At 38.1% G+C, this 23,900-nt stretch overlaps 1 protein-coding gene across 12 annotated transcripts in view; it reads right to left on the bottom strand.

Moving 5' to 3' along the window:
- Positions 1 to 23,900, bottom strand: part of KIAA1217 — a 175,610-nt gene that overhangs the window by 49,799 nt on the left and 101,911 nt on the right. For 11 of the 12 annotated variants that reach the window (XR_013773604.1, XM_079300589.1, XM_079300583.1 and 8 more), the window contains one exon: positions 23,041 to 23,134. Coding sequence is in view for 10 of the 12 variants with exons in the window: in XM_079300589.1 (XP_079156715.1) it covers positions 23,041 to 23,134 (94 nt within the window). In the remaining 2 variants the exon portion in view is untranslated. Of the gene's footprint in view, positions 1 to 17,508; positions 17,815 to 23,040; positions 23,135 to 23,900 lie in introns of those variants that run through there. The other variant, XM_079300585.1, reaches the window with a different exon arrangement.

Here is a 23,900-nt window from a genome sequence, read left to right on the forward strand (position 1 = left end):
AACACCTCAGGTATAAAATTACTGAATAAGCAAAACATGATGTGGGCTGTCTACAGAAAATTAGGAAATAAAAACAAACCCTCGAGACAAAATGATTTTACATCTGCATAAATAAAACACTTTGGGACCTCAGTGTCTAGCGAAAATAACAACTATAAATAGCAATAAAATGGGCTGTATGTTAAAGGAATATGAGAGGCTTAAAAATGCTTTTACTTATGCAAATACCATCTCAACCTCATCTGATATTCATAGCTACTGAAGCTGAAATCACAGATTGTGGTATCCAGGTGTTTCACGTACATATAGCCAGTGACAGACTTAAAGAGTTTATTGATCAGACACACAGGCTAGAGTTCACTGATTCCAAAGCAGGATAAAAATGCTGATGCTCTGGCATCACAAACATACCTGAAGTCCTTAGACAAGAAAAAGAAATATTACAACTAACTGGTGATTTTCTTCAGTGTAGGATTTAAGCTTTTGCTAATGACTTGATGTGGTCTTTATTACACAAAGGATACAAAAAGCATAAGAGAAAAACACACACATTTATTGACTATACACAGTCAGCTTCTATGAAAACAGCCTGACCCTATATAACGTGCTGTTGCAAAGGTAAGAGTGATTCAGAGGGTTTGTGGAGCACACACTCAGAAAGTCATCAATCATTTTATCACAGTTTTGTAAGCACCAGCAGTAAGGAATGAGCAAGCAAGGAAAAGAAAGGAGAAACTTCCACACCAAATGTATAAGTGCTTTGTTAAGAGACCTTGGCAAAAATCTGCAATGGATACATGTGCTTTTGAGAGTGTAGAATCTCACTGTGCCCAACCATGAGCCCTCTATATGGCTGAACACTATCAATGGCAGATAGGAGAAATTCTCTCTCTAGAAAGCATCATGCTCCTGCTCTGGTGCCCTTGGGGTAAGGTGGATGAACAGGAAAATGAAAAAGTCAGCTGAGGAGTAACTACATAAGAAAAATAATTGTAATTTCTAAAATTCATGCTGACAATTTCATCTTCCTTCTCCATCACCTCCAAGGGATTGTAGAAGACTCTGTATTACAAAGCCTGATTCCACACTCCCAAAGAGCACAAAATAATGTACAGTGGATGTTGCTGATCTGAAATCTACACATTTTTTCTCCCCTCTCACTCCTTGCTTTGATAATGTGGATTCACTGTAGTTACAGTGATCCATGGCAGATGAAACAAGAGATTATTCCTGCCCCACCACAGGTTTTTCCACTGGTAAGGGAATTGCAGTGTCGGTATATAAACAATAGCTGCTCTTATCACAGCAGGTTCTGCACTCAGGAATTAGAAATGACGTTCCCCAGGGCCAGAGATCAACAGTCTGGAGGATTAGGTATTAGAAAGAAGAAAGGAGATAACCTGATTGTGGCTGCAGCAATAATAAGTAAGTGTAACAGAACAAAGGTGTGTACTGGGATGGGTCATGAGCCAGACAAAAATTATGAAGTCAAACAGGAACATGGCATAATTTTTTCATTTGCACAGAGAATTAGTCTAGTCTGGAACTTTAAATAAAATATAATTTAAAAATAACTGAACAGTATTAATCACTTTATAAGAGGGAATTCAACATCGTTTTCTATTGGCTTGAAGAAACACTGTAACATAATAAACTAAATTGTGTGTACTGACTCTGGCCCTGGGCCAGCAGAACAAAATGACTCCTACTGACTTGAGCAGCTCTGGGATCATGTCCTCAGGGACAGGCACATACAGATGGTTTACACCATGAGAAGAACCCAGAGAAGGAAATCCTCCAAGATTTCTACTGTATAAACTACACAATGTTCTGTTTAGTTGCTTCAGATAAAGCTACAACAGATGGAATAGTATCTGTAAAAGAAACCATAGTCAGTAGGATATGCTGGGTTGCAGTGAGAGGAAAATTCCAATGTTACATTGCAGAGAGGAGAAAATTTCCATGGGAAGATTTGAAAGCAACGGGTTTAATTTTCCCTAACTTCTAGACTTCATATTCCTGTATATGCTCATTCACTTCTCATAAGTCAAAGTAACCTGTCAAAGAAAAATTCCTATTTCCCACCATAACGTCATTTAGATGGAATACTTTAAGATGGAAAATAATTTGAATATGGGACTGAACTATTGCTCAAAATCTTGTGTCTGAGTGCTGTTGTATGTAAGATTATCAATTTTTGCTTTAAAATAGCGCTTGGAGTACACAGCTTCAATCAAGGCTACCTTGGGCTGGGCAGGGCACAAATACTTGGGCACCCAACCCCCTTCTGAAAAGTTCACCTGCTATTTTAAGCCAGGACTCAGGCCCTGGGTGGAGTGTAGCAAAGCAGGGACTGTTGGAGCCAGAGAGTCCAGGGTGCCCAGGAAAGAGTCACCAGGGCATGTGGGCTGGGCAGGGACCTGAGCTGGTCCCCAGGAGCCAGGCAGCTTTACCTGGTGGATTACAGTGTCTTCTACCACATGATTGGTATTTCCTCTCTTTCCACTTTTCTCTCTTCTCCAGCTTCTTTGGTAATGGTAAGTTTAAAAATGTGAAGGATGGTCTTTTCTTGCTTCTCATCTGTACCTCTTTGGTGTGATAGTCTAGGCACACCCAAAACGTATAGATGAGAAGCAAGAAAAGATCATCTTTCACATTTGTCTTTCACCACTCTCTCATATACAGCTCACTTTCTGTGCTGTTTCCCATCTCCTCTCCTCCACCACAAAACCCACATGTTGCTCAGTAAAACCCCACACTCTTCTACATAGGCTGTCTTGAGCCACATGTTCCTGGATTTTGTATGACTCAGGGACAGAGAAAGAGGATATTGGGTTTATCTGAGCCTCTAAATACTGGGTGCTGTTCCACACAATCACTTTGAGGGCAAAAGGAAGATTTTTTTAGTGCAAGCATAGGATCATGTGCTTTTTGACTGCAGGCAGGTAATACGTTTACCTGAGGGTGGAGTTTTCTTCAGCATGTAGCTCTTCCTTGTTCCTACTGCCTACAGACCTCATATCCTTGAAATAGAAACTTGTCTTATCAATCCTTAGGTTAAAACATGGCAAACAACTAGCAAACATTTCTGCTTAAAACATTTGAGGGAAAATTACATCACTGAGAATCTTCCACATACTATAGTAAAAAAGATTACACCATGTTTAAACATCTCCTGTGGATGTTTTAGGTCAGTCTAACAAGACTTAAGTTTGTAAGATACAGATTTTGCTAATTTTTTTTTTAAATGGAGTCTCTATATGTTAGCGATGTCTATATGTCTGTGATGTTATATAAAACCAGTTTTGTTCTTTATTTCAAAGCCTGTTGGCACACTGAATAACTTGCTATATTTTGAACACGTCTATATGCACAGAGCCAGCAAACCAGTTATCCACCCACCCAAGTGGGTAGAAGGAGCCATGCTGTCACAGAGGACAAGCAGAGCTGGGCACACACCAGGGCAGTGCCACTGAGCACTGGCACTGAGCACTGGCACTGAGCACCGAGCCTGCCGTGACTCAGAGCACCTCACCGACACCAGGCGTACAGCCTGACTCAAGCCCTTATCTGCTGAGATCTCAACGTGAAACTTGGGCAAAGGGAAAATATAGGCCAGAGTTTCTCACCTGGCAGCCCTTCCCACTGCTCTCCTAGGCCTCCTCGACATCACCAGAGCACACAGCAACTGGCTTTGCCCCAAGATTTTCAGACTGCCAAAATACCGACACAGAGCGTGTTCCCAAGAGGGAGGTTATCCCTGCACCCTCTTGGAGACACTGGGAGCTCCCAGCTGACTCCATTAATCACCTCTCAGCCATGTGAAGCTGTTACTTTTCTTTCTGTCCCTTTGACACCCTGCACTTCCCTGAGGAAAGTGCTCCTGTGCTCTGCGAGCTGGCTCACCCAACAGTAAACACAGGACATCTGCAAAGAATTTTATTGAGACCTTGGAGCTTATGGTGAAAAAACTACAGAAATACTAAGTGCTGATACAATACTGATAAATTAAACTGTTTCTAAAGAGATCTTTTATGAAAATTGCTCAACAGAAAAAAAATTCTGTAAAAGTAAGGCAATCCTTCACTTTCCTAATGAGGAAAGACAATGAAAGAACCCTTAATCCAACAACAATAGAACTATTAGTTTGTTCTCTCTTCATAAAAATAAATTGACAACTTTACTGTACTAGTTGTCCAAACTCCTCAGCTTCACCATTAGCTGCACTATATGGTAACACTTCTGTCATGACTGATCTTTCATTCCAGTTGGATTTGGAGAGCTGAAAGCACAAATCCACTTTTGAAAATAAAAACCCAAACACTTTATAGAGTTTTGCTTTCTTACAGAATGCCTTCTACCACCTATAGATGTCCCCATTCTATTGGATCGTTACAGAAAAAAACCCCATGCTGGTTGCAATTGGGGGTTCCTCCAGTTGCCCAATGCCATATTTGGAAACTTCAAACACATTACAATAATTTTTAGCTGTTTCTGGACAGAAGCTTTCCAATGATATGTACTTTCAGCAGACAGCTCTAACCCAAGAGAGCTGAAACATTTTGTAAAAGCATCAGTAAAGACAAAAGTTGGAACAAACCACCCAGCGGATTTTGGTTAACAGCAATGTTATTTCTTACCAGACATCCCTTGAGTGCTGCTCTAGAGCTTTGGCTTTCCAGATTCATAGACCTGGGTGAACTTGGTCAGAGTCTGAACTGAGGCAGGGACCCCAGCTCTTCCATGTTTCCTTCAGCAGGGTGGGTGCTTGGTAGTTTGGGGTAGTAGTGACACACGCTGGGGTTTCAGTGGCCATCACTCCTTGGCAATGCTTCCAGACTAGAAGTTTGCTTGGGAATTTAGACTAGGAATGGGCCCTCAGATGCCCGAAAAAGAGATTTCAGACCATGAAACATTGCCTAAGTTGGAATCTGGCCTCAGTTGATTCTGGCCTCACAGTACAAGATTGTAGGAGCTGCCAGGGTTCACCAATGTTTTTCATAAGGGGAGCCACACGCAGGTAAAATAAAACTGATTTCAAACGTTCAAACTTCCAGTTAATGGGGAAGCCCAAGACCCAGATAGCTGTTCTTAACATGTTTCACATATTTCCATTATTTTTTCCTGGATAATTTTCCAGAAAAGTAGTTGCAAAGCTCCCTAAGAAATCTCAACACTTATAATTAACTTCCCAGTACTAGCATGCACCTAGGTTTCAGTTCTTTCAGTCTGTTTATGCAGTTTTGGTCTATACCAAGCTGTAAAAACTCTGTATTGTGGTGAAAGGAGAATTGAGATAAGAACTCAGAACATCTATAAAAGAGGAACTTTCTGTTTGTAGGGTCTGATTACATATATGGTGGATATGTCAAGAGAATAACTGGGTTTTCCTTCTTTCACTTATGCTCTTAATTCTCTGGCTTTTTCTTTCCCTTGATGAGCAACATAATCAGTCAATATGTGTCTTAGGAGGAGTCTGAGATGGTTAGTGATGGTGAAATCATCCAGTCCTCCAGTTTCTGTGTTCAGAGATTACTTTTTATTTTGGCCAGGGTCAGCTAGCTAGAAGTTGACATGAACAAAATAGAAGAATCAGAAGGTGATGCTCACTGTCTTAGAAGGTGGAATTTAGAGGACATAAACATGACCCTCCAGAAAGGAGGCATTCTGAGTGAACCATAATCAGGTGTTTTCAGCATAATACTCAATATCACTGTCACATCCATTCCCCACATCTTTCTCCCAGTTGTGCAAGCATGCACAGAAGTTATGGCAAAAGCACTACTTGACCCCCAAAAGCAGAATTTAGGACACCATATTGTGGTTACCAATACCTTGACTTGAAGCTCAGACACACCATCATTTATTTCCCTTGCCAGGCCACAGAGCATCAAACAAATTCTTAACATTATTGTCCCTTATTTCATACATATATGTTTAATGCACACTTGTGTATGAATCCAGTCCCTACAGCAATCCAAATATTTTACCTCAAGCTATTTTACATGTCTCAGTATGTCCTTTTATATCCCCGACTACATAAAAGCTTAATTCATACCATATCCTAAAGCTCCCATGGGGAAAACAAAGAATACCTACTTCACTTTTTACTGAATGTAAAACAGATCCATAAAATTCTAAGCTAACCACAAAACAAATGTAATGGTAATATCAAAAATAATGTTTGATTGTTTCACCTTGCCTGTAAGTCAATGTGCATGCTGAAGATGGATCATGCAAACAAGCAGAGAGGAGGGTTTGCAGACCAAATCCTACACAGTCTGTCCTTGTGGGCACAATTTCTTCAGCTATCCAGATGCTACCCTATTTGTTTTCACAATTTAAAACACTTAACACTCTTACTACACTCTTAGACAACATAGTTGACTACAGACCAATAAAACAATCTTTGATAAGATCTTTGCTTTGAAATTATTAAAGTCACTTACTGTTTCTTAAGGAAATCACTCGAATGGCTACAGCAGTGAGATGAACATTTGGTCCCACTTCTAATAAAGCACTTTTTGTTTTCAGTCTTCAATCTCAATCCTTCGTCTATGGTACAATATTTTGTATATCCATGTCTTCTGCAAAAAGGTTTTGAAACAGGAAAAACGTTCCTTGTTCCCTCTGCTCACAACAGGCCATCTTGCTTCATCCGGTCATCTAAGTAACGCTGTTTCAATAGACTGAAGTACTTTCCACATGACAAGCCTGCAATTTCTCCTCCCCTTCGAAATTAGTCACTAAATAACCTCCTTGGCATGTCACTCAGTCACAAACTGTGCAACACTATGTGATTCAATCACTCAATCATTTTTTAATGTGTGCCTATAAGATGCACAGAAAGAGACTAACATTATGGAGTGAACCACAAAAGAGACTCGCAGAGGGGAAAGCCATAAATAAAATAGTGAGTAACCTTTGTCTCAGTACACAGGGCACTTCAAAGGCAACACTATGAGACCTGTACATACTCATTCCCCAACAGGTGAAGAAGATCTCCAACTATTTAGCAAACCCAGTAGACAGAATTCTAGAAAAAAAATTCAGCAGTTATAAACCTTAGAAGCATTTCACCTCCTTAGGTTGGTAGTGGCACAGTGGAAAGAAGCACTGGCTCCTCCCGTGGAGGAACTGTCTACTCATTAACCAGGACCTGAGCCACTTGGCTAGCCTGAACTTCAAGGTCCCATAAATCAATCCCATAGTTATCTCTAAAGCACACCACACAAGCCATTGTGATTGGTTGTTGGGTTAGATTTTTTTTGTTGTGGGATAGTTTTGTTTTTGTTTTTGTTTTTTTTTAAGGGGAAAAAACAGAGAAGGTAAATACATTTTCAAAAATTAGAACAGAAAGGATGCTTAACTCCCTTCTATCCCCTACACAGAAAGACCATAGAAATGGAAATTGTCTCCTTAAAATACAGCATTTACAGCTTAAAAGAGATGACACTTAAACATTATAAGTCTCATGGCACAAAACCATCCCGGCCTTCAGTTATCTTCTGTTTTGGAGGGTTGTTTTTTTTGCTCTTGGTTTCGATTTTTGTCTGATTTTGCTTTTGCAAATAAAAAATGGCCTATCTCATAATAAATGGCATGCAAAGGAATAAAAATACAATTTAAACATATGATTGTGAGCTAATATTGCTGTACAGAATCAATCCTAATGGGGACATTACAGAGCAGCATTTCAGTTTCACAGTACTGCTCTCAGTCTCAGACACTAGTGAAGGAGGCCCTCATTCATTTCTGCTATGAAATGGCAATTTGACACTAAGCTTGTAAGCAACAGGAGAAAGATCAGAGCAGATCTGGTAGCCAAAACTAAAAATCCAGGTGTACCACCTCTTACTATCCCCAGCCCAGCATCAGAGAAATCCTCCAGCTTTCTAGACAGCTACTGTGATTTCTGATTTCTAATGTATGCCATAAATTTGTGTGCTATTATTGATCTTGACCAAAACTTTAAAAAAATTGTATGTGTGTAATATAAACAGTTTCTTCAGAAATGTAAAAAAAAAAAATTGTCTTAAATGCTTACTTTTCAGTTTCCATGTAAAATACTTTAAAACATTATTTTTATTAAATATTTGCACCAGCATTATAATGAAGTATTATTGTGGCACAGAAACAATGTTAAACCTATTTATTTTTATTTCAAATTTAATCAGTCAAGGCTTGTTTCTTGCAGTGTAGGGGTAAAGCAGCATTTACCATTCAAGCATCTGGTTTATATTTGGCAGGTTTAACTAACCAGTCAAGCATCCCCTTTAAATGAATGGATGTATATACATGACCCAGTTAAAAAGCTGCTTAGGTTGGCTGACCAACCTGACTCAGAAACATCAAGAGTGAAAAAACCAAGCAAATTATCCTAGAACACTTTATTGCCATATATGCTTTTCAGTAGTTGCAGAGAATATTCTTCTATTCATTTTCTTCTTTACAGGCTAACATACCTGAAGTGAGAAATTATTATGCTGACATGCAGGATAAAAAGGATGACTGCATTTTGCTAAGTTTCTCTGCAATGAATTGCAGGCTGATAGGCTGCACATTTTCAGTAATTGTACTCTAGCATGACAAAGTATATCCCAGAACTTTAGACAGGAATATAACTAGTTCTCTATACATATGGCATTATATTCTTGTAAGTCTGAGGCACACAAAAAGCTTTTCATTAGACGAATTAATCTGTTTTTAATTTTAGAATATATCAGGCACAATGTCATAAATATTGCACAGTTATATCATTACCAAGGCTGTAATTTAATTTGTAGGTTCCAACAATGCATACCAACAATTCAAGCATCACTTTCCATTTCAATTACTTTATCAGAGCCCTCAAGCATTATCTAGCTTGCCATGTATTATCCCATGTACAATTACTTGCCATATATTTGTTTATGAAGTACTGTACAGAACAAGAAGTCCTTTTCAGTTCAAGCCCCTGTGTAAACCAAGGGCATGCCCCTAAGAGGCACAACATCCTATGCTTCACTGAGACCAAACCTGGAAGTTTAGGTTAATTTAGGACTTTAAACCAATGTTAATGTCTATATCAATGATAGGCTCAAGTCACCACAGACCTGTAATGCCAGTCACCCTCCTTTATTCTACATCATTAACAATGTTAGTCTGTTGGACCTTTCCACCAATTTGCTTATCACATAAATTTATTTTGTGCTTGTTTCCCTCATTTTGAAGCAGAAAAAAAACATTAGAGACTAAACATCAGTAGAACAAACAATTATAAATATTTTGAAGAGAATATTTTGAAGTCTACTGTGGGGTATACACAAGTGGCCTGGACATAACTTATGGCTTGACTACTGATCAAAGTTCCTTCTGCTCCTGATAATGGCTCTTTTGGTTCCTATTCCTTTAATACTACTTTAATGGAAGGAAATAATTAAGTAGTCAATGCCTTATAGGGCTGTAAACAACTATTTCCTTGATAGAAAACAGGGAAACACTTATGGTGATTGCTGGTCACTAACTCAAGACTTGCTTTTGTTCTCTGCACTCCAGAACAAAGTTTGTCATGGAGTCAATGGGGTTTTGCTTAAATTCAACAAGTTAATTCAGTCCAGCAGAGTCCAAATGGAAAGTTTGCTGATGACAGCTTTTAGAGCTGAATTACAAAGAAAGCATATTTTCTCCTGTATTTGGGGGTTTGGGGTTAGGATTTTGGGTGTGGATTTGGATTTTGATATTTGGGTTTTTTTCTGCCAAGGAAGGTCTCACGCCACCTCACCAGTCCTATTGCCCACTCAGCTTCTAATTTTGATCCAAGAAACCAACAGTTTGAGGTGACATAGGCCAGTGTGTGGAGCTGTCTGCAGGATCTCCTAACTGCCAGCTCTGACAGACAATACTCATGGAGGCAGCTGGGGAACTGCCATCAGCATCCTTCTCTCTGCTTAGGCTGGCACCATGACAGGGTCGATTTCTTCTATGAAAGGAGAGTGATGCTTAGCTTTGCCTCCAAACACTCAGCAGAGAAGAACAAAGTGTTCTTACCTCATCCCAATTCTAGTCTCAGTTGCTTCTCCATGGCAAAATCAAGGGAGCAGAACACAGGCCCCGAGTTGCTGTCCTTCACAAAGTGACCCAGGTGACACACACCAGCATCCAGCCAGGCTGTGCTGCTGCCACTGCACCCCACTCTGCTCTCCATGGCCCAAAAAAACTCTCAAATTGGCCTTGACTTTTTCACATCAGCTCTACACTGCTCATGTTTATACTTACAAGGATGTGTGTGGTGTTTCCTTGAAGACTGAAAATCCTACAGAAGCTCTTTGAATTTGAGAGGCCAAGCCAAACAAACAGGGAGGGAACAGAACAGTTCTGGCTGCCTAACACATACTGGATTTGAGATTATATGCAGACCACACTATCTTCTCCTAAACTTGCTTATTGTTTGTACTCCCTCTGTTTACTGATTCCAAAGGCATGCAGTGAAACAGATATGCCTTGGAGTAAACACAAGTACCATAAAATTCTCTTATAATTATTCCAAACTCCCTAGATCTTACAACATAAATGAAAACAAACAAACAAGAAGCCCTCTCACACCACAGAGCACATTACTACTGGCTAGAATGCACCACTATAAAGGGACAGGCAGCTCTACAGCTTCCCTGCTGGCAAAGCAGCACTCTCACTAGAACAGCTGGAGCTTGCAGAGTGGACCAACCTGTGCACAAAGCCTTTGAACCAGCCCACAGATGAGCATCTGAGCCCCCAAGAGAACACTGCTGTCTTGTAACTTGTGCATTAACACTGTGTTTACACACATACATATATGTTTTGCATACAAGCTGTACATTTTTGGCCTATCCTTTGGTGATGGCAGATCAGTATAATCTGAAATCTTTGATTTTTAGGGATTAAAAAAGTTAAAGGCAAGCAAATGAAAGTGGGAAGTCCTCTGCTGGAAACTCTATAAGCCTCTCAAAATTTATTTTAAGTTTACTAGAGCAAATATAGCCAAATCTCACTGGAGTTGCATGAAGAAGGTTCTGCAAAACTGAACTATTACGTCAGGTCTGCAGTCTGTCTCTCTACCCTGTAATTCAAACCTCATGCTTCCCCCTTGTTTCTGTCCTGATTTAAGCAAGGACATTTTCCTAGCTATAGGAAAGTATCACAGCATGTATCACAGACATATATGCATTAAGCACCTCTCAGAAAGTCAAGAAGAAATATTAATTGCTCTGGATTGAGGATTTGTCTCACTGAATATTTCATTAAAAGAAAGTCAGCCAGACATCCTCCAGAGTCAGCTCATTCCTCTAGAGCTGGGTGGGACAAGCTGCCCTTTTGCATTCCCAACCTCTTACCACTGACTGCAGTGGGTGGCAATTTCTACACTGATTTTATAAGGATTAGATTTTTTTTTTTTAATTCTTTATAGTGAGCCTGCCCATATGTCTTTTCACTTAGCCCACTTTCTGTTCCTTTTCTCATCCTACTTTTTCTTTTTTTTTTTCTTTTATAAGAAAGCTGGGATCCTATAAGTACAAAGGACAATGACAGCTTCCTTCCATTTGCTGCTTGCTGGCCCATGCAATGGACATTGCTGAGATCTGCCTTGGAGAATCCAACTTGATCTGTGGCTCCTGTTTTATTGAACTAAGTACTAAGTATCTCTCCCCTGAATCTGGCAATAAACATTATTTCTCAGCAGAGCAATATGGAAGCACATCCATTTTCCTCTTCCTCTGTCCTACTAATAGCACACTTATTTATGCATAAACTTTCTAACTTTTTAAATGCAGAGAACTGAGTTTGTGTCATGAAATGTTCCCTTCTTAGCTCATAGGTAATGCAGACATATCAATAAAAAGAAGCAAGTCATATGTTGCAGATATTTTACTAATATTTAACTCATTACTTGGACTGATGACTTTAAAGATCTTTTCCAACCTAAAGGACTCTGTGATTCCCTGAAACAGGGAAGAGACAGGAGGTAAAGAAGTATTATGTGGAAAGGTAATTGGGAATTTTTAGTGTAGAACTATGGAATAAAGGAAACAAGACAAAACAAAAAGAGAATGAGATAATGTGAAGGATAAATAAGAAACCAGGATAAATAAAAATAAATAGGAGTTTGTAAAAGATGAAAGAGAGTTATATTGGAGATGGATTGCTGAAAAAATAATAGGGAAATAAGAAAGGGATAATAAACAAAAAAGGAAAAATAAAATAAGAGACTTAAGCTGGGCACACAGGAATTGAGGAGAAAAAGAGGAGTTAAAGAGACTGTAGCATATGAAGGAAAAGCCAACAAAAAAATTGATGAAAGAAAGAACAAAACAGAATGGAAAAACAAACTAATGCAAATTTTCTTCAATGCTAGAAGATTTTGCATTAGTTCTTTTTATTACAATGCTGTAGCCTAGAACAGTAGACATGACTGGGAGAGGGAGGGAACAATAAAGGAAGGAGGGACAAGAAATAAGAACATCCAACATAAACTTAATTTGCTTTGTTCAATATTCTGAGGCTTTGTGGATTTTTTGGCAGATGTGGTCAGAACACAAGGGTGGTTTTTAGGAAAGAAGTGAGCAGAGCACTTCAAGTAAATGCCAGCTGGAGTAACCCACCAATACTTGAGGACATGGGCAAAAAAGATAAGACCATCACTTGCCTTTGCAATCCACTCTCATATTCAAAAAAAAGATATTTGAGATGCTCTTTAAAGCTATAAATGGCCTTTGAAACCCAGCACTGAGTTCAGCCATTACCACTGAAGATATAGTTAAGGTTCCCAACAGCTTCATCTCCCCCACACAGTGCAGGAAGTTACAGCTCTCTACAAGTGAGGCCTTAATGCAGCATCTCTGAGATGCCCCACGCAGTGGGACTGGTGCTGAGAGATAATGCTCAGGTGGCTGCTGCCCCTGCACATGTCTGCTTGTTAATGGGGCACAGCAGAAGCTCTGGTTTGATTAAACCATCACCTGCCTCTGACAAGTGATGAGACATGTCATGTGTGTGTGCATGTGCATGCAGCCCTTACTTCTCAGAAAACTGTTTCCCTTATCAATTCCATGGTGTTATCAATCCCCAGACCACACAGGTTTATGAATCCAAGAACACCTGCACATCAGGAGTTCAATGGCCCTTCCCATTCCTAAACTGAGGTCACCTTTTTTTTTCCTAGGTGTAGAACAAGAAGCAAATAAAAAAATAAGAGGAAAGCAGTATCACACTTGTTCCCATAAAATGGTGAGCTTACAACATGCCCCACCTTAAATACAGCTCAAGGAAGAAGCTCTGTATTTGGGCTAGCCTGGTTGTACCTGTACTGAACCTGCTGTCACAGATTAACTGTCTATGAGAAAACCTTGACAACACACTGGCTGAACTCTGCTTGGAAGGGAATGGAGCACAAGGCCACTTGGAGACTGACCCAGAGCCATCCCATGAGAGCTTCCAGCCTAGCCACACTTTAGCTTAGGCAAAGTGAGCAAAAAGATGGATGAGATGCAGCACATTTTGCATTGGCCTGTCTGAAATCACAGTGCCTCTGTGTGGAAGTTTATTACCCCAGCAGCATTTCATCATTTGAGCTATCTCTCTGCTACCAGTCTGCATTGCTTTACTCCTGACTGGCAAGACAAACACCCAGATCAGTTAACAGGCACTCATTTCTGCCTATTTATGCATTTAATTTCCTATGAACAAATGAAATGTGAGAGTTTAAAAAAAATGTTTAGATTACCCAATTAAGCATAGAGAAGTTAATAAATTTCTCATGCTTTATTTTCCTATGTTTCCTTCATGTACTATGCAGACAGAATGGTGAGTGCACTAAGAAACCTCTTGGCATTTCAGCCAAGATTTTTCAGGGTGTTATCACAAATGACAAAAATATAAACACACTAAAACATAACACATTTCAATCCTAAAGAGGTTGGATTTACATAATTACATCATTGGTTTGCCAATATCCACATTTATCTCATCAGTATAGCATGGCCCACCCATCCCATAAGCTACTCAGATTGTTTGGATTGAATGTATAAAAGCTGTTACTGATCTATTTTTCTAAAGTTAACATTATGACACCCTCATAACTAGTGCTGCATTCAAACCAATTGTTGCCTTTGCTTTCAAACCAACTACTTCTTTCTTCTGATTTTCCACTGATGCTTTTTATGGTAGAATTTTCTGAGAACAGTCAGTCATGTAATTCATGAAAATGCAGAAAGCATTTCCTCTTTTCTCCCCATTCTCTTTGAAGAGATGAAGGACACCATGTACATAACATAGACAACCACCACCAATGCAGGGAGCCAAACCCTTCAGACCAATCTCAATTTCAGCATTTCCTTAGGGCACCACAGAACTGATGGGGTCATCTCTTTTTTTCCAAAAAAGGAATAGTTTCAAAGATATACAGTTCTGGTACAGATCAGCATTTTTATTTGGTTTAAATATGCTGTATATCAGATTTCTGCTATTTAAAAGAAAAATACTTTTAGTAACTGCACTCATAAATCAGAATAAATGCATAGCTTTCTGACTCCCTGTACTAACTCAGCTCTTATTTTTGTTCCATATTTGTATTTCTTCTCATTGCACTGAAGACAACTAAAACTGAACAAGCTGATACAGTTAAATGAACATAAAGAAAGTGTAACCCTTGGTCTCACATTACAAACAACTGAGTCAAAATACAATTTCTATTACAGATACACTAACTGGGTTAGAATGTAAATCATTTAGAAATATTATAAAACAGAGTTGATAGACAAAAGGCATTAGCAGCATGTTTACACCTGTTTCTTCCAATATAAGAACATAGAAAATCAGAAAAAATAAGTTTCAGTGCTGAGTTTTGGAGTCAGCAGTATTGGCAGGAGAAATGGTCATGAAAAATTTTACATTCAATTGGATTTTGCAATGCAAGTGTCCAAGCCACACCACAGATCATAGCCAAATGGTTAAACAGCATTTGCAGTTGTGTCTTTTGAAATTACTGAAGTGCTATCAATGCATCCGTTAAGAGTCTTAGATAGCAAACTTTTTCCTACACTGTTTGAATCCTACTTTTACTTCCTTCTATCCCAAAAATATCCAAATTGGTCAGCATGGCTGAAGTAAACAATCTAGTTTACCCAAAGGTCAAGCTATCTATAGTAAATATTAAATGATACAGGGACTAGCCCTTTATCCAACACAGCCTCTTTTCACTCAGTCACATGGAGTTCAAATTTGCAATGATGTAATAAAGACATATATTCAGACAAAAAATAATTTCAGCATCACATAATTTCTCATGGAGTCCTGTTGCGTGCTGATATATGTAACTCTCTTGCTTCTGCCAGCTGAAGCTTTTTTTAACCCTAGATCTTAACCTGTATCCAAGGAAAGATATTTTTACTGCTCATATTTTCAGAAGACTGATTAGTTTTCCAGAGTCCTTATTAGAAAAAGTACAATCCAACATGGAGAAGAATCAAGAACCTCAGATGTGTAACTGTGTTCTCTTAAACACCAGGTAATGGTTTATTCCTCTTTGTTAAAAGGATGATAGAGTCAGAATTAATTCTCTTTAGTATCCATAAGGCTAATGACTAAAAATATACTGAAGTGAAGACTCAGTGGAAGGCAGAGATTCTGGGACACAATCCTAATTAACACATTTTGGATTTGTGAAAAACTTCCTGGAAAAACTGAGGTCCTGCATGGCAAGAAGAATGTCTTTTTTGAAGAAGAAATGTTGTTGCTTGGTTCTAGGAACTGTGGTAGCAAAATGCCCACCTTAAAAAAGTGATTTTTAACCCCTGGTTGAGTAACAGCTCATTTGGAAAGCTACCTGGAAGTCATAAAACTTGACTGGACTTTGACTTGTGTGACTCCTGCAATTCAGATAAGCTCACTGGTTTTACAAAGGAGGTAAAGAAGGAACTCCTCTCCTCCTGAGGGAGGTCACAGCCATCAGCATTTTTATCACCAATCAACGTGTTCAGGGAGCTCCAGCAACATCTGACTCTGTCAACTATTTAGGAATTTCAAGTAAGCAATCAAATGAGTGCAAACTGTTCTACTAAAAGCAAGAGGGAAAAAAAAAGAGCAAAACTTCTAAAGAATTGGCACGAGGAAACATTATGTAAAAAGAGGTGGAGTAAGAATAAAACCAGAAATGAGTAGACAATAAAAAATGGAGTCAAATCCAATCCTTATGTTTTTATTCAGGGCAAGCTCTCACTGAAGGCAGCAAAATATTTGCCTGAGAACTCAGATGTATGAGAGATAAAATTTCTAGTTTTAATGAAGGGCTAGAAAGATCTTCACCCAAAAGAGGTAATTTGTAGTCTGGGGTAACTTCATCAGCTGCAGGGTAAGCTCTCAGCAAACCTCAACATGAAAGGCAGAGCAGCTTGAATACAGGGCTGTTAGTGGGAAATAAAGAGCTCTCCCCCTAAAAATTCCACTCTCTGGAAGTTTCCAGGTAACTGGTTTGTGATATCTACCACATGACACTCCTCCCAGACTAACTGGGACATTATTGCAGGGGTGTGGCAAGCTTGTGTTCCCTCAGTGGTTTTCTATCAAGAATGTGACACTTGCTTCTAAGGGCAGTTTCACATAAACTTAAAATCCACCTTCATTATTTGAAAATTAAAGAGACCCTAAAAAGTATCTTTTAAAATGTTGGTGTAGTAATAGTATCTACAAGGTTATAAGCCTTATGCATACATATATTCCCTATACATACATATATATATAATACAGTTCCTAATGTTTGTGAAATAAATAAAATACACCAAATCAAAAAGGCATCATATTAAAAAAGCCACAGTGCAGTATCCATCCAACTGTTACACAGGATTTGTATCTTTAAACAAAACAGCTTTGGGCTAGAAAACATTTGAGATTAATATACTGGTTTTTGTGTAGTTAAAATAAAAATAATTTTTTTTCCTTATAATTATATCCTTTTCTCACTAATTTAGGCTTTGCACAGCAGTAGGTATAGTATATCAAAGGACACATGAATGAAAGAGAACAGGTACATTTACAGTCTTTCATCACAGACTGATTTGATGCAGGTACTCCTCAGTATCTGCAGGTCTGTAGTAGCATAAATAATTGGTAACTACTGAAAACCCACTCAATGCAAAAGTAGTAAAATCCATATCAGCAAAAAGAAAATCCAGAACATCAGAGACTTCTGTTATAAATTTTAAATTTTAGACTTCAGCAAGATTTGTAGCAGCAAGTTGGAAAATAGCTGTTCATGTTCAATATGTAGATTTGAAAACAGATATAAAATCTAAAAGTAGAGGCTGGTGATTTAAAGAGCAATTAAATATTTATTTTCTTGCACAGCTGAAGAAAGAAGAAGCAGTTTTCATTGTTCTGATTGAAATTCCTGGTTTGTCTGAAAACGTATTTTAGTTTGGAAAACAAAAAAAAAAAAAGAAAAAAGAAAAAAGAAAAAAGGAATTATATATCCTTCATTATTTATAAGCATCATCTTACCTTACATCTCCTGGTGAATTCTGTTTCTAGATGATTTTGGCAAGTATTTAAATTCAGAATTAGTTTCAGCAATAGGTGCCATTACATCTGCTCTTTAAAAGAAATTGCTTTTTCTCTTTCCGTCAGACAAAGTATGTGGCCTGAGAGAGCTGCAGCTTCTCTGCTCAAGAGATTTCATGGACACTCAGAGGCTTTCTCTCCACTCTATGAAAGTTAAGTCTGAGTAAGGAAGGCATTTTTCCTGTCCCGGAAATCAGCATAACCAAAACCAATGCTGAGCTAATGAGAAATGTTTCTTCCATGTGTTCTGTTTGGCAGGCACCGCAAGTCATATCGAGGAAACACGTGATGTTTATAAATACAATATGGCTTATGTTGTCATAACCTCTCAATGACAAAAAGAGCATTAGAAAAAGCAGACAGCAAAACAGCAGGAGAGATGAGATTTGTATCATTTGGAAGGTCTCTATCAGATAATAGAAGTATTAGCAATTGCCCTTTCGTTCTGCTTTTTTTTTTTTTCTTTCTTCCCAAAAGGAAACAAAGTTTTATAGTAATTGGATCAGTAAGGTAAACACACAGCAACTTATATAAATGCTGTCCTATAGGCATCCCAGCACTAAAATGCATTCACCCAATTTATTGCTTGAATTATTTTCCAATAAATACTTTTGTTCCAAGTACCTCTATGCAATGCAAAGAGCTCTTATTTTTTTTTAGCTGCAGTATGCAATGTAAAGAGATAACTGTGGCAGCATTTGCAACTTTTATGTTTATTGATGTTAAGATCATAAGCTATCCAATTAGAAGAAGTTAAAGATGCTGGATGTTTACAGGTACCTTAAGAACACAGAAAAACTATTCTGCTATTATTATTTCTCTATCTTTTCTGCAAAGCAGCACTGAACTTCAGCCTCCTTGGAATCCTTAAATTCTCAGCAGCTGTTTGAGGGTTTCTAGTACTTGCAGGGTTTTTTTTAAGTTCACACATTGTATCTAACTTTAGAGAGTTAAAATGTTAGCAGCCTGCTAACCAGTCACTTTCAGGGGAAGAATGAAAAGTTGGTGGTGTGCAATTTCAATAATAAAAGCTATTTAGCACAAGTTTACCTAACTTACTAAATATCTGCCTCATTTTCCTATACAACTCATTTTATCTCCTCTGCTCTCACCCTGGCAGCCAAAACCCCCATTGCTGTCAGGAATATTATAATCTTTTTGCCACTCTAACTCCCATAAAATGTGGAGTTTCCAGCTACCCTGCACTGCCCCAACTCAGCTCTGACTCAACTTGCCCTAATTGTTCTTTCTTGGATAAACAGCCTCAAAATAAAAAAAAATAAAAATCCAAAACACCTCAAAGCATACCTCAATACAACAACAGCCACAACAAGCATTCTTTGGATATTCTGACCTCACCCAGCAGAGATTTTATGCAAATCAGAGAATTAAGTGAAACCATGGTTTCAGAATAAAGTGTACCCCACAGATTTTAAGGCAGGTGGAAGGGAAGAAGACAACTTTGAAGCAAAATAGCCACTAGTTTCTTATGAAGTAAAAGCTGCCTCCCAGTTCACAAAACTGGCTGGTAGGTGAAGCCCAAAACAAACCACTGCATAAGCCAACATTGTAAGTATCCAGCTGTGCCACCAGAAACACTGACTAGTTTCTATAACAGAAGGGGGAGAGTGTAATTTAAGTCTCTTTAGCCTTTGGCCACTCCAGAAAAGGAGGGTGTAGAGAAGAAGGACATAAAATTTGCTGTGCGCGTTCAGTGGGGGAATCACTTCAGCTCAACAGTTCAGGCTGAAAGGAGCTGTGAAAATTCACTCAGCAACATACAAAACTCCAGTGCCAGCTCCATGTCCTGGCATTGTCTGTACACCATGACTGACTGAGTGCCAGCCTGGCCCTTCCCCTCCCAGCCTATGCAAATCACAAATGGGGCACAGAGCAGCATGGCTGTGTGCATGCATTTACACTGGGGGAAAGAACAAATCATCTAAACATGAAAAACTGACCCTCTAAACATTTGTTCATAAGGTAGAATTTTGTCAGAACAAAGTATTGTTTCACAGAGAGCTATAAAGTGTTGATAAATGATACAAGCTCAGGTGAAGGAATAAATGAATGAAAAGCAACAATGTGAAGATATGTCAAAAAAAAACCCCAAAAAACAAAAAACACAAGTTGTTGCAGATTTATAGAGAACATTTTAGGAAAGGAAAAATAAAAAAGGAAGAACACAAGGACAAATATTCAGTGAGACAGCACTATGTGTCTGCTTGTTGTTTAGCAGCATTCAACATGGCAGACCTGTCAAACCAACCAGGCTCTTTGGGATGGAAAGGACCAATACCAGTAAGCAAAAGGATTTAAAGATAAACTTTCCTTTAAAGCTTGCTTGAATCCTCAGCCAATTCCTTTTTCTCAAAGACAGCCCACTCAGAAAAAAGCATGAAATAAAGAAGAGCAGGAAAATTAGAATTAATGGACACAAAACCTGAATGGTTCAATAGAAGATCTGAAAGTTGCAGACCCCACATTCTTCTTGGACATTTTGAGTCTTTTTTTCCATATGGGTAATACTTAGTACTTTAAGTGTTACTGCCAATTCATATACAGGTCTCACATCTGTTTGGTAGTTAAAACAGGTGTTCAAGCTGGCAGCTAACATTATTTTCTTAGATTATTTTGAGCCAGTTACATGGAAATTGTTACAAAGCACATGAATAGAAGACTGAACATCATCAAACCCATCAAACTCTGAACATTATCATACATTTGGATAAACATTCCAAAGAGACAAGAAAACAAACAGTAGAAAAATATGTAAATGCAAAACTCTCCAAATCATCAAGAAAATAAAGCTTTAACTCACAGGTGACAGGAGATACAACCATACTCAGAGTATCACCATGGAAAAATATACTTACAATGACTAATTAATGGTATTCTAAATACTGCTTTCCAATGATCTGACAATCAGCTGCTTTTCTGTAGGTATTTTGAAACAGCTAAACATGATGCCAAGCACATGCTCCCTCCTTCTCACTGTAGTGAATTTAGCACTCATATATGATATAAAATTGATGAACATCAATTTGCCTAATGCAAAGATATGCAAACATAAAATGGAAAAAAATCTTATGGATATTCTGCAACTGCAGTACATAAAATGTATATTTTTTCATTTAAAACCTTCACATTTCCCCCTCCTTTACTCTGGTTTGCTAAGAAAAGAGGGATAAATAATCCATCTAGTTATTGATAGTTTTTTTTCTGCTGGATAACCTGTGAATCCCCATGCAAATTTCTACCAGATTTAACCAAGTAGAAATCATAAGACTACTATGTACCTATAAGTTTTGCCAAATTAGTGATTTGACTGAATTTCCTACTGCACTTCTGCCAAAGAGAGGCACAGTTGCAGTGTGAGCTCCAGATTTTTAGACTCCCAAGAATGAACACTGGAGAGTGTTACTACTTTGGGAAAAGCCTCAGTTATGACCTGAGCATTGCTGCATAAGGAAGAACCCAACCAAAAGGCACACATCCTTAGTAAAAAAGGTTTCAGTATTTCTGAGCTCAAGAAATCACTTGTTTCCATGCTCCTAACTTTGAAGTGCACGAGTTCACATAGATCAAAGGGAAGACTTTTAGCATGTTTCTCCACAAAGCCCCTATGAGTACCTTGGCTCTGACTTCACCTCTAAGACCAGAAAGACAAGAAATCTGTCAATGCAAAGCAAAACCCAAATGAGAAAATAGCTCTTTTGATGGATATATAGAATTTCAAAATGGTGTCTTTGCATTTCTGTAAAGTAAAAGACAATATTCTGCCAGGAAAACACCACTTCTGCAAAGGCCACCGCAGTGTCCCCATTATTTTTCAGCTATGGCCAAAAGGTGCTAACTCAGATATAATCAGGAGCTTTTGAGTGTGCATATCTGTTGTACAACATAGGATTTCAAAATAAGCAATTCGAGTAATTGCAGTTTTTGCACAGAGGCAGCACCTGTGTTCAAAACAACTCTGCTAGGCAGCAAATGCCTGGAAGAGAGCCAAAGAAGTAATTTTTACTTTCAAATATAGTAGTTAACTACAATTGTATCTTCAAACAGGCCTAGGACACACAAAGAAAGCCACAGTATATACCTTCAGCATCCACTCTACATGGAACAAGAACAATATAATTTTATAAAGCATTACAAGCATTAATGTCAAAATGCACAGTGACAGTATGTCATGCCTTTGAATGTGATTGAGATGAATTGGACACATCCAGTTACTGCCACAGGAATAAAACAAGAACAGAAGAATTTCAGGATGTTACAGAATACACAAAAAACTATCACATCTTCCCTTTGAAGTACATTCATTTCCTTTCTCATGTTGTGTGTGCAGCAGTGTGAAAAATCAAGTAATTAGATTTCTGACCTATCTAAAAGACCATTTTATAATTGAAGTGCATAAATTAGAGGTGGTTGATAATAGTGCTTGTTAATAAACTATTTCAATCTTTCTAAAATAGTGTGGCTTTAAACTGTTGAAACACAAGAAGTACTTACAAAAATATTAGTAATAAAGCAGTGAGACATGGTTAGAATTGGTAATGAAACCAAGAAGCAAATGCACAGTTAAGGAAATCACAGGAAATTTTCTGCACCGTTGAATGAGCTCTGGAACAGACATAAAAACCACAAAGCAGGCAGGAGAGTGGTGGCATTCTCTTCTGGTCCCATGGAGTTAAATAGGTTGTACCATTTCCTGTGGACAGCCCTAGGAGGGGTAGGGAGGAGATGAGGTTGTGTAATCTCACCACCACCACCACCCTCTACTGCAGCACCAGCTGCAGGTAATGTGGGGGAAGAGGTGCCCCCCAGCTGCATCTCTTGGCACCAGGGTGGGAGATAGCAGTGCAGCAAAAGACACAGTGAGAGAGAGAAACCAAATGTTTCAAAAGCATTCTCTGTAGTTTCCTAATACAAAACATTCACCCAGAAATACAAATATACTCATTCTTTTTCAGTGCAGGTAGAAAAATTTTAAAAAAGACAAACTATTTATACCACAATGGGTATTTATCAAAATATAAAATATCCAAAACCATAATTTACAAAGAGTTGGAGTGAGGTACAGCTGCTCAGCCACTGGAAACCAATCCCTGCTTAAAACTTTGCTGCAGTGTACTAACACCATGCCATACTTCACTGTAAAGGGTTTGGAAACACAGAATAGGAAGCTGTAAAAACTCTGAGTACTGTGTCACAAAATATATAATTAAAGGCTATGTTTTGCTTCACATGCTTTACTGCATTTAAAAAAGATCAAAAAACCAGTTGATGCCCAGGGCAAATAAGTGGAAAAAGAAAAGCAGTTAAAACACATTACAACAAGCATTATTTATTTCCTTTTCTCTATGTATACCCCTGATTTTCTGAATTGCTGTGTAAATATTACATTTCAGAGTTTACACATTTATCAGAAAAGCTGGGGAAAAGGAGTATAAATGCAGCATTAGTACTCACCCTTATATCTCCATTAACAGCTCTGGAAGTGTGATTAAATGCATGTGCAGGGTCTTTGTTGTAAACTTTAAGGAAAGATCGGTCTTGAATATTCCTGGAATTAAAGAATCAGCAAGGACAACAGATGAAAGAAGTTTTATTTACTGTGTTGCCTGAAAGTTTCAGGTAGCAGACAAACACAGTAGGTCTGCAGTCGATCTATAAGAAAAATGTAAATGCCATAACTAAGACAAACACAAACAAACAAAAGCCTACTTTGATTCTCTTTCCCATGGGAAGTATCACTCTTTCACTAGAACTCCACACCCTTAAAAATTAGATAGTGTTAAGTTTCTTTCAAGATCCTGCCATAGAGTGAAAACACTTTGAAGACAATAGAACTTCAACATTTACACAGCACTCAAAAAGGATTTAGTTAATATTTACATGTTTTATTGTGCATTCAGCCCACATAAATTTTTGCTATTCTAAGAAGCAAGAATATCAAAAGAAAAGCAGTCTTTCTAACTGCAATTATTCTTGAGGAAATTTTAATTATCAGCTTGTTCACAAAGCTGAAAAAAAACCCACAAAAGCTAATAATTCAGTAGTAGATAAATTCTTCGTCTAACTTTATCTATAATAAAGACAGTTTTTAAAAGGGAAAAAGTATTGCAGAAAAAAAATAGCAGCAATTTCGATGAAAGCTTACACAGAAACAGTTTAGATGAAAAGCCCTACAAAAATACTTTTGTTTTATTCCGACTTTGCACTTTGTCTTTGATTAGTTAATTTTTTAACTACGACATTTAGGAAAGAGATGACAGTTCTTAATTTTGCTTCACGACCTACCTTCCAATAATTTTATGGCTTTGACACTT

Source organism: Erithacus rubecula, assembly GCF_903797595.1.
Source record: "Erithacus rubecula genome assembly, chromosome: 3".
In the NCBI taxonomy this organism is placed as follows: Eukaryota; Metazoa; Chordata; class Aves; order Passeriformes; family Muscicapidae; genus Erithacus; species Erithacus rubecula.